General features: G+C 44.5%; 1 protein-coding gene across 1 annotated transcript in view; it reads left to right on the forward strand.

Moving 5' to 3' along the window:
- LOC120553724 (leucine-rich repeat-containing G-protein coupled receptor 5-like) overlaps window positions 1-12,500 on the forward strand; it is a gene marked incomplete at its 3' end in the record, with an annotated part of 69,664 nt that overhangs the window by 55,080 nt on the left and 2,084 nt on the right. The window contains exons 14-18 of the mRNA XM_039792417.1: window positions 884-955; window positions 6,280-6,405; window positions 9,106-9,239; window positions 9,689-9,772; window positions 11,256-11,491. Coding sequence (XP_039648351.1) covers window positions 884-955; window positions 6,280-6,405; window positions 9,106-9,239; window positions 9,689-9,772; window positions 11,256-11,491 — 652 coding nt within the window. The remainder of the gene's footprint in view (window positions 1-883; window positions 956-6,279; window positions 6,406-9,105; window positions 9,240-9,688; window positions 9,773-11,255; window positions 11,492-12,500) is intronic.

Raw genomic sequence — 12,500 nt, forward strand, 5'->3', positions numbered from 1 at the left:
ACACACACACACACACACACACACACTCTCTTTAATTAGGCTGCAGATCCTGAGCAGCGATCCTCTTTAAATGCTTCCACGTGGACACCCACGCAGGTCCAGGTGGTCTGCTTGTTGATGGGTCAGGTCTGATGCCATAGCTCGGCTCAAAGTCAAGAATCCACACAGAAGTACTACGACTGATACTAAAACAGGGGTGGAAGAAGTACTCACATCTTTTACTTCAGTAAAAGATCTCCACCCGACAACGCTGCAAGCAGCAAGACTGGGAACCATGTGTTTTATAACTGCATTTTCTGTCACATTGTTGTTTGTGAGAATTTATACAAGGATACATAGGATAGGACAGGTATACAATACAAGAATACAAGTTACAGTACAGTGTAAGAAATGAAAAAGGTATTAAAAAGTATTAAAAAAATTAATTTAAAAGAACTGACAGTTGCATCAGACCTGCAGTTTTCTGCAAGTTTATTCCAGATATATGTGATGCATACAAACTGAATGCTGCTTCTTCATGTTTAGTTGTGACTGTGGGGACAGAAAGCAGATAGAAAGTAACATTAGTGGTAAAGTACGCACTGTTGTACTTCCACCCCTCTCTGTCATGCCTGTCTGAACATTATGACTTATTTTATTATCGTATTATAGAAATAAGAGCATTACACACACACACGTTCTTCTTCTACCCTGGGATTAGAAACAAAGACTGGCTGTTAAAGGAGAACGCGCGGTTAATCCACGCTAACATGCACGGTATCGGCTCTGCACACAGAGTTACTGTGAGATTAAATACCGAAATATGTGATAGATGTGGTATGATTTGTGAATAGAAGGCTGCTGGTTTAAATCCTTGATTCCTCTCCTCTTCTGTACTCTGTAGTGATTTATCTTGGAACAGACTGTCAACAGTGAAGCCGAACTCTTTCTCTGCTCTGCCGGCTCTCACCAAACTGTGAGTTACCATAAAAAAAAAGTGTCTTTTACTGGTTGTTACAAAACAAGCGTTGGAAACTAACAAGAGCTGTTGAAGGTTGGAGTTAAAAGCTCCAGACCAGGGGTTGATGCTTACAGCTGGAACACACCAGGCGCCTAAGGGTTGTGTATAGCAGCGGAGCGCAGTCATTTTTATTTTGGCGCCCATGTTATCCAAATCTGTCCGTTCACACCGGGCACGTAGCAGCGATTGTTTCGGCGCCTCGTCCAGCCAGGCAGGTAATCACATACAGGAAGACCACAGTGCAGCTGGATACTTTGTTAACCACATTTCAAACTAAAACAGCCAGGTTTATTATGGGGATTTTGGCTGTCTTGACTTCTCACAGCGAGACACACGATCAGGCACACGAAGGGAGAGACCGACACACACACACACACACACACACACACACACACACACACACACACATACACACACACACACACACACACTGCCTACCACACACACCTGCCTGCCACCTGCCTGTGCTCGCCTGCCTGCAATGCACTGCCTGCCTGCCTTGCACCTGCCTGCCTGCTGCTGCACTCACGCCCTCACGCACTGCCTCTGCCTCACACACACACTGTGCTGCCTGCCTGCACCTTGCCTCGCACTGCCTGTCTGCTGCCTGCACCCTGCACCTGCCCTGCTTGCACTTGCTGCTGCACTTGCTGCAATGCCTGCTGCCTGCCTGCCTGCACTGCTGCCTGCCTGCCTGCCTTGCCTGCCTGCACTCGCCTGCTGTACTGGGACATGCCTGCGCGTACTGTATGAATTTCTGATTACCTGGGTTTCCCCCCCTCATCCGCATGTCATGTTGGAGGGGGATGGGAGGAGGAGGTGGAGGAAGATCTAGAGGAAAGGGGGGAGAGGGGGACTGGAGGGAGGTCTGGAGGGGAGGGAGGGAGGGGGATGGGAAGGGAGGACTGGAGGGGGGGAGGGGGTGGAGGGGGGATCTGGGGAGAGGGGGATGGAGGGAGGGAGGATGGGAGGGTCTGGAGGAGGAGAAGGAGAGGAGGACAGGAGGGATGGGGAGGGGGGCTACAGAGGGGAGGGAGGGGGGGGATGGAGAGAGGAGGAAAAGGAGGGGGTGCTGGGGAGGAGGAGGAGGGGAGGAGGGAGGGAGGGGCCTGGAGGGGGGGGAGGCTGGAGGGAGGGATGGAGGGGGGCTAGGGAGGGAGGGGGGGGATGGAGAGGAGGGAGGGAGGGAGGGGGGGGATGTGGGGAGGGAGGGAGGGCTGGAGGGAGGAGAGATCTGGAGGAGGAGGGAGGGGGAAAGGAGGAGTGGGGAGGGGGGGAAAGGAGGGGGGGACTGGAGGGAGGAGATGGGGAGAGGGAGGGGATTGGAGGGGAAGGGGAGAGGGGGGGATCTGAGAGAGGAGGAGGAGGGGAGGAGGAGGAGGAGAGGGGGGGATGGGAGGGAGGGAGGGGGGGGGGGGGGATCTAGGAGGGAGGGGATCTGGAGGGAGGAGGAGGGAAGTCTGGAGGGGATGGGGGGAGGGGGATGGGGGAGGGTCCTGGGGAGGAGGGAGGGGGATCTGGAGGGAGGGAGGGGATCCCTGGAGGGAGGGGGAGGGAATGAGGGGAGGGGATGCTGGAGGATGGAGGAGGAGGGATCTGGGGAGAGGAGGGGGATCTGGAGGGGGAGGTGAGGAGGAGAGGGGTCCTGGACAGGAGGGGGATACAAGGAGGAGGAGAAAGGAGAGATGCACATATATATATATATATATATATATATATGTGTTATGTGTATATGAGGAGAGGGTCTGAATGGGGAGGATACAGAGGGGAGAGAAAGAGAGAGAGAGGGAGAGAGTCCAGATATATATATATATATATGGAAGGCTATAGGGAGAGGAGGATACAAGAGAGGAGGGAGGGGATACAGGATATATATATATATATATATATATGTATATATATGTGTATATATATATATATAATATATAGCAATATTGTATATATATATATAGCATATGTATCAATTAACATATACATATATATATGTGTTGTATTATATGTATACACATATCTTATACATATATACATGCATATATATGTATATATGTGTTTATTTCCATATGTGTGTGTATGTATGTATATGTATGTAATGTTGTGTATGTATATATGTACATATATGTATGTATGTGTGTCACTATGTATGCTTATATGCTTTGTTTTGTATGTATGTCAACCAACAATAACATATGTGTGTGTGTGTAAGTATATGTCAGTGTGTATATATGTGTATGTAATATTGTGAGAGGGAGGAGGGAGGAGGAGGAGGAGGAGGAGGGAGGGAGGAGAGATCTGGATATATATATATATATATTTATGGGAGGAGAGGGAGACAGGAGGAGGAGGGCCAGATATACTTATATATATATATATCATAAATGTATACATATATATTATAATATTATTTTCTCTCTATATATATGTAATGTGTGTATGCTTATATACACATATATATATACATGCATATATATATGCTCCATACATATATATATATATATGTCTTTTTTAATTTAACTTATATATATATATATGTGTGTATATATACATATATATATATATATAATAGTATATATATATATATATATATGTATTAATGTTATATATATATATGTATATATAACATATATATATATATGTATGTGTGTGTATATATACATATATATGTGTGATATATATATATATATATATGTATATGTATATATATATATATGTGTAAATATTATGTATATGTATATATGCATATGTATATGTATATATATCTCTGTCTCTCTCTCTCAAATATATATATATATATATATTTAATATATATATATGCTTATACTTATATGTCTATATATATATATATATATATGCATATATATATATGTCTATGTATATATATATATTGTATATATATACATATATATATATATATGCTATATATATATATAATATTATATGTGTATGTGTGTATGTGTGAAGGAGAGGCAGTGAGATACAAAGAGATATATATATATATATATATATATATATATATATATATATATATATATATATATATATATATATATATATGTATGTATATGTGTGTATATATATGTATATATGTATGAGAGAGAGAGAGAGCGAGAGGAGAAATACTAGATCCGATTATGAATGTGCGGTGGCTCCCGATCGAGCCGCCCATCAGGCTGGCTCTAGCGACACTTGTCGCCCGAGGTGTCCAGCTGCAGACTGCATCGAGACCAAACAACTAATGGATTTAATCACAGGTTTTTCCCGATTCGCTGCGCTTGACAGTGGAGCAGCAATACATAAACACTTTTCACACACCATTCACACACACATTGTCTGCCACACTGTCCACACACACTGTCTGTCTCACACATTCACCATCTGAGATCTGTCCAAATCTGAGTGAGAAAGAGGAGAGGAGAGAGAGGAGAGAAACGAAAGAGAGGAGGAGAGAGGAGAGAGAGAGAGAGAGAGGAGAGAGAGAGAGAGGAGGGGAGGAAGAGAGGGAGAGAGAGAAAAGAGAGAGAGAAAGAGAGGAGGAGAGAGAGAGAGGAGAGAGAGAGAGAGGAGAGGAGGAGAGAGAGGAGAGAGAGAGAGAGAGAGAGAGAGAGAGAGAAAGAGAGGAGAGAGAGAGAGAGAGAGAGAGAGATAGAGAGAGAGGAAAGATGAGATAGAGAGAGAGAGAGAGAGGAGAGAGAGAGAGAGAGAGAGAGAGAGAAAGAGAGAGGAAAGAGAGAGGAGAGGAGAGAGAGAGGAGAGAGAGAGAGAGAGAGAGAGAGAGAGGGAGGAGAGAGAGAGAGAGAGAGAGGAATGAGAGAGAGGGGAGAGAGAGAGAGAGAGAGAGAGGAGAGGAGAGAGAGAGAGAGAGAGAGGGGAGAGGGGAGTGGAAGGAAGGGACATGGAGAATGGATGGAAGGAATGGAATGGACATTGAAGGAATGAAGGAGGAATGGACATATATATATATATATATATATATATATATATATCACCAATACACAAAATTACAGCAAACTTCTCTCATCTTTACAGTTTGAACAATTTGAGTGACTTGACACTACTCAACAGTTTATTTAAGGAACGTTATACTGTATAGCATACCAAATTTTACATAAGGTAAATAAGAAGGAATGGAAATCAGCAGTTTTCTTCAATAAAGTATTTTGTCTCTGTCTACCAAACTAAAGGTACATAACAGTACCAACGAATAGTGTGACTAATCCTGCCTCTCTCAGCATCATGTGGCAAGTTCTCTTCATCACATTAGATGTCTGCATCATCTCTAAATACTAATGAATGTGGTGTTTCTATTGCTTTCACCTCCATTACTTTCTGAAAAACAGTAAGAACGCAGTGTTACTATTGTAAAGATATAATGTTTTTCACTTTTTTTTATAGCTGTGTACATAACCTCAGACATCTTACCTGGACATGTTGGTATCTTTGCTCTTTTACCTGTTTCTCTCAAACAGTACAGTGTAGAATTGTTTCATTCTTATTTGGTGTTTGTATACAAAAAAGACTTTCTGATCTTTCTCTGTATAAATACCATATATGTTCACTAACTAGTCTAAAACAAGACACCTGCTTAGGCTTTCAGCTAAAATTGCAATCAGCAGTGTTTGATAGGCACCAGACTGGAATCTATTCTGTTTTTAATGTGTGGTTAACAGTTTTGACAGCAGTGTGTTAGCATTTGAACAAAGTGCTGTAAATCTACAGTGTTGTGCACATTGTGGTTAAAGTCATGGGATAAGTGTGTAGAGTTTTGAAAACTGTGTTCAAGCGATGAAAAACGAACTAGAGATTGGTCCACATGAACTGCTGCTGTGCAGGCTGTAGTTAGCGTTTTGCACATGTGACTCCAGTTGTGCCCACTGTCGTTTAGCAATCGAAAAAAACTGTAAGAAAGTAATCGACAATTTAATCAACAATGAAAATAAACTTTAGTTGCCGCCCTAAAGCCAAACTAAAGAAAATCCAAGTTCACATCACATAATTTTCATTTTAGGTAGTTCTGATGTTGTTCAGCCGTTCTTTGTTCACTGTTCAAAGAGTTTGCAGAAACAAGCTGACAAATAACATCTATTTACACATGAAAAATGTGTACGTTTGTAGAAAAAAAAGCTACTACTAAGAGCTGTATGATAACTTAAATGTAAATGTACTTAGTTACTTTCCAAATACTGTGGTGGGAGGTCATGGAAAAACATCCTGGAGCTTGACATCAGGTAGGAAACATGTAAATTAATGCTACGTGTGTGTTTCTGTCTGTTACCTCTCTGCAGTGACCTGTCGTCCAATCAGCTTTCGTCTCTGCCTCTGATTGGTCTACAGAGTTTAACTCACCTGCGATTGGCTGGAAACACACAGCTGATGGAGTTAATACCCCGAGAGGACCTGCCCCGAGTCAGGTGAAGACACGCACAAACACACACACACACACACACACACACACACACACACACACACACACACACACACACACACACACACACACACACACAAACACACACATTTTTGTCATTGACATAATGCATTCCCTAGCCCCTTACCCTAACCTTAACCATCGCCACTAAATGCCTAACCTTAACCCTTACCCTCACCTTAAAGGCCCTGAGGGGCCTCCACATGTTTCTCCACATGTTAATGGGTGAATTAAGGGTTTATTTCAACCAAACCAGAGTGGTGATTGTTGGAACAGTGAAAAGATGAACCAAGACGGCTTTTGGTAGTTTTATTTAGTTTCTGTCGACTTTGAATGAAGTGTGTTTTACGATGATTAAAGTACTGATTATTTAAAGAGAGTCTGGTGGATTTGGCGATAGTGATTTCAAGTTAAACAAAAAACATCTTACTCTTTAACTAAAAGGTCTATCTCTGTAGGGATCCTTTCAATAATGTTGTCACACACTTAGGGCGTTTTCACACATACCTCGTTTGGTCCGGACTTTCGGACTTTTTAGTTTGATCCGAACCAAAATTAAAGGTGTGAAACCTCACCCGGACCACGGTCCGGATCAAAAGACCAAATTTTGGTCCGACAAAAAGAGGTGGTCTCGGTCCGGACCAAACTGAACCATGGTCCGGTTCGTTGATAGTGAAAGCATTTTGGATGGTTCCGGACTTTCGGACAAACACAGGAAGCTCTGGCAGGCTCTCCTCGTGTTCCAAGACCCGGGAAGCTCGCTGGAACAGCTCGGTTAGCAGAGAGAGAGAGAGAGAGAGAGAGAGAGAGAGAGAGAGAGAGAGAGAGAGAGAGAGAGAGAGAGAGAGAGAGAGAGAGAGAGAGAGACAGAGAGAGAGAGAGACAGAGAGAGAGAGAGAGGACAGAGAAAGACAGAGAGAGAGAAGAGAGAGAGAGAGAGAGAGAGAGAGAGAGGGAGAGAGAGAGAGAGAGAGAGAGAGAGAGAGAGGAGAGAGAGAGAGGAGAGAGAGAGAGAGAGAGGAGAGAGAGAGAGAGGAGAGAGAGACAGAGAGAGAGAGAGAGAGAGAGAGAGAGAGAGAGAGACAGAGAGACAGAGAGGGAGAGAGAGACGAGAGACAGAGACAGAGACGGAGAGAGAGAGAGAGGGAGATGCGTCGCGCTCCGAGCAGACAGCTGTCGGCTATCAGAGCAGAGAATACATCAGCAGTTTATTTGTTAAGTGGTAGTAAATGTACAGTGGAGGTTTCAGTTTGTCTCTGAATAAATGCTCCAGAAAGAAAGTTCCCGTGTCTCGCTTCTCACAACAAAACAAAAAGAGGCGCGGCAGTAGGGGAGAGCAGCGGTCAGTTGAACAGCCTAAACTCGGACCCAGAGAGAGGATACGAGAGGACGGGGAAGCCCGTCAACAAACCAATCAGTGATAAGTATCTGGAGACGCAGCTCACGTATGCGATGACGGCAGGACGTAGTTTTGTCACGTAGAGATCTGTAGTGCGCTTGCAAAACTGCCGTGTGAAACCAAAACTTACCGGATCAAATGTAGACAACGTAACAACAACACGAACCTTGGTACGGACCTTGGTTCGGACTTTCATGTGTGAAAACGCCCTCTGAGTAATAATCTGAGTATGTCAGCGGCAAAAACTGAACCTTTAGGGGACGGAAACTGAAGGTGCACAATTGCCAGTTAACGTTACATTGCAGCTTTCGTTGGCGTCTCGCCTGTTGTTCCCATCAGTCGCTTAGACACAAAAACATGGCAACATGGGTCCAGGATGAAAAAAAACTTTAGCTTGAGCCCAGTGCTTCATTTTTAAAGTGGGAGGGGGGGCCCCAAAATCAAATTCTGCTTAGGGCCCCCAAAAGGCTCGGGCCGGCGCTGAGTGGGAGGTCCCGGAGCGAGGGGGATCCAGCGACTCAAAACGGGCGTTGGAGGTAACGGAACAAAAAAAAAATTAATGACACTGCCTAGTAGCTTCTCTGACTAAAAAAACCTAAACAACGCTGTGTGTACATCAGGGCAATGTTTATTTTTATTTCAGATCATGCACTGCATCGGTGCGAAATGTAAAAATAAATAAAAATACACTGCAACAATCGTTTTCACAAGCAGCAATTATCCTTCGGACTATTAAATTAACCAAAAAACCCACCGTGGTCTGCACGTTCTTGATGAGCAGAAACGGTTTTTGCTTGTTTGGGATCCGACTGGCCAGCGTATTTGAACAAGTTAAGCAAACTTTGTTGTCTTTGTGACATTTTTCCCCTGAGTGAAACGAGGCTATAACAGCAACCTCAAGCAGCACAAGTGCTTGTGCCTCCCCTCCCTCCCTCCCTCCCTCCCTCCCTCCCTCTCCCCTGTCCCTCTTACCCTGATAATTCACCTCAAAACGCATCGAAAATGCAAACACAAGATTTTTGTGGAACTTCAATTGGGAATAACGACTAACAAGACAGATAACAGCATTGAACACTACACAAACAGTAGTTTATTTTTTTCATTTAGGCGATTCATTTTTCCTGGTGACACCACAGGAGTTGCCGGATCCAATTAAAAAGGCTCCGGATCCAACGTCGGAGGTGCCGGCTCAAATTAAGCCCTGCTTGAGCCTGTTCGGACTCTACTGGAAATGAAACTCTGATAAAATAACAAAGATGTAAAAGTGTTGTCTTTTTGTGTTTTCAGGGTGATGGAGCTTCCTTACGCCTTCCAGTGCTGTGCCTTTGTTTCCTGTGAGAGGAGAGGAGGAGGTGCATCCTGGGAGAGAGAGGAGACCGCAGACTCCACAGGGAAAGAAACGTCCGTCCACTCCAGCCAAGGTGACACCGAACACCTAAAACAAGATTTGCAACAGAACTGCCTTCCACTAATTAAATACTGCGGGGAAACTTAAAGAGATACGCCACCGTTTGTTGAAACAGGGCTTATCACGGTCTCCCCTAGCTGTAGATTTTTTGTGCATGCATTGTTTTAGTCCGGTGCAACAACTGCCGCTAGTTAGCTTAGCATAGTGAATGGAATCCTATGTTGCCGGTTAGCATGTTGTGAGTAAAAGTGAGCCAACAAAAGACAAAAAAAACAACCTAATTACTTGCACTGAGACAAAAAATGCATTGGCCCACCTATCTACAGCTAGGGGTAGACCGTGATAAGAACTATTTCAACAAACGGTGGCTTATCCCTTTAACCTTAACTGTGTGAGAGTGAGTAAAATGATATTTCAAAATAAAAGACTGATGCACTGCTCTATCCTGGCTTTGCTCTGCAGTAGATCAGGACTGGGAGGACTTCTTGATAGAGTTTGAAGATGACCCCAAACTTCAGCAGTCTGTCCACTGCAGCCCTGCACCAGGTAACACAAACACCTATCACTTGAACACTTTAAAGGGATATTTCGGACCTTTTTGAAACACAGTTGTAGCTACTTACGTGTGGACTCCTCCATAGTTACATTACATGTAATTTTAGGTGATGCTTTTATCCAAAGTGACTTAGAGTTGCTGCATATGTCAGAGGTCGCACACCTCTGGAACAACTAGGGGTTAAAGTCTCTTTTATATAGACCTTAGTGGTCCCCTAATACTGTATCTGAAGTCTCTTTTATATAGACCTTAGTGGTCCCCTAATACTGTATCTGAAGTCTCTTTTATATAGACCTTAGTGGTCCCCTAATACTGTATCTGAAGTCTCTTTTATATAGACCTTAGTGGTCCCCTAATACTGTATCTGAAGTCTCTTTTATATAGGCCTTAGTGGTCCCCTAATACTGTATCTGAAGTCTCTTTTATATAGACCTTAGTGGTCCCCTAATACTGTATCTGAAGTCTCTTTTATATAGGCCTTAGTGGTCCCCTAATACTGTATCTGAAGTCTCTTTTATATAGGCCTTAGTGGTCCCCTAATACTGTATCTGAAGTCTCTTTTATATAGGCCTTAGTGGTCCCCTAATACTGTATCTGAAGTCTCTTTTATATAGACCTTAGTGGTCCCCTAATACTGTATCTGAAGTCTCTTTTATATAGGCCTTAGTGGTCCCCTAATACTGTATCTGAAGTCTCTTTTATATAGGCCTTAGTGGTCCCCTAATACTGTATCTGAAGTCTCTTTTATATAGGCCTTAGTGGTCCCCTAATACTGTATCTGAAGTCTCTTTTATATAGGCCTTAGTGGTCCCCTAATACTGTATCTGAAGTCTCTTTATATAGACCTTAGTGGTCCCCTAATACTGTATCTGAAGTCTCTTTATATAGACCTTAGTGGTCCCCTAATACTGTATCTGAAGTCTCTTTATATAGACCTTAGTGGTCCCCTAGGGGCAGGTGGAGGGTGGGGGTGTGGCCTTGACCAACTGCCACTTTGCTCATTTGAAAGCCATGATGTCTCTCTCTCTCACTGGGCGGGCAAAGCAGAGAAAGGGGAGGTAACCTTGCTCCTTATGACCTCATAAGGAGAAGATTCCTGATTGGTCCATCTGAGCTTTCATTTTCTCAAAGGCAGAGCAGGATACCCAGGGCTCGGTTTACACCTATCACCATTTCTAGCCTCTGGGGGGCCATAGGCAGGCTGGGGGAACTCATATTAATGTTAAAAAAACTCATAAAGTGACATTTTTATGCCATGGGACCTTTAAAGTATCTTTCCGAGTTTACATCAAGAGAATACGACTGAGATAATTTGCTATTTGTTTATCTATTGTATAGGGAACAATTTACATTAATTATAAAAAAAAAATCTCATATATATTAATGTCTGTGAATACATTTACCAAAAGATATATTGATTTATTTACGGATTGTAAAGTAAACTGATATGTGTGTTTTTTTAACATCCTCCAGGCCCGTTTCGGCCCTGCCTCCATCTGCTCGGCAGCTGGTTGATCCGTGGTGGCGTGTGGCTCGTTGCAGCGCTGTCATTGGTCAGCAACAGCCGCCTCCCCTCTCATTCCCCTGCTTTGCAGTTCCCCCCCTCATTGACCCCCCCGCTCTGGTGTGCCGCCGGGTCGGTGGATGCCCTCCACGTTTGGCGGCGCTTTTCCTCTTTCCCTTCTTCCCTGGGGCGGCCTGATGGGAGTGTGGGCGGGTGGGCGGCCATTCGCCTGCTCTGGGTGTCCCCACTCGTCCCTGCCTGGTGCTCTCCTCTCATTCCCCTGCCTGGTGTTCCCCTCTCATTCCCACCTACCTGGTGTTCCCCCATTCCCACTCACCACTCTGGTGTTCCCCCTCCCTCATTCCCCCTGCTCTGGTGTTCCCCCCTCTCATTCCCCCTGCTCTGGTGTTCCCCCTCATTCCCCCTGCTCTGGTGTTCCCAGTGTTCCTCCCCATTCCCCCTGCTCTGGTGTGTTCCCCCCTCATTCCCCCTGCTCTGGTGTTCCCCCTCCTCATTCCCCCTGCTCTGGTGTTCCCCCTCTCATTCCCCTGCTCTGGTGTTCCCTTCTCCTCTCATTCCCCCTGCTCTGGTGTTCCCCTCCTCATTCCCCTGCTCTGGTGTCCCCCCTCTCATTCCCCCTGCTCTGGTGTTCCCCCTCTCATTCCCCCTGCTCGGTGTGTTCCCCCTCTCATTCCCCCTGCTCTGGTGTTCCCCCCTCTCATTCCCTCTGCTCTGGTGTTCCCCCCTCTCATTCCCTCTGCTCTGGTGTTTGAGCAGAACTGAACCCACTGAACCAACCCGGCCACTTTCTGAACAATTTAAAGACTTCTTGTTGGAAACACCAGCCGACCAAATCATCTCAGCACCAGCTCTGTTTAGTATCTGTTAAATGTTGCTAAACAGCTGTTTCCAACGCATTAAAGTTTTATCTCACAATTGATCCAGTTCAGCAAAGTGCTTTAAAATGCTCACATTATCCTTTTGGGCTTTTCCTCTTTCCTTTATTGTGTTAAATATCTTTTTTGTGCATGTTATAGGTTTACAAAGTGAAAAAGCCCAAAGTCCCCCCCAAAGGGACTTACCATCTCCAACAGAAAACACTGTTCACCAACTGTTCGCCCTCATACTCTGCTTCTGACTGGCTAGTAGTCCTTACCTAGCTACTGAGCATGTGCGACTCCCAACAAAGATGGAACAGAAGTGAGAGGTCTCAC

The sequence above is a fragment of the Perca fluviatilis genome, chromosome 23 (assembly GCF_010015445.1).
Source record: "Perca fluviatilis chromosome 23, GENO_Pfluv_1.0, whole genome shotgun sequence".
NCBI lineage: Eukaryota > Metazoa > Chordata > Actinopteri > Perciformes > Percidae > Perca > Perca fluviatilis.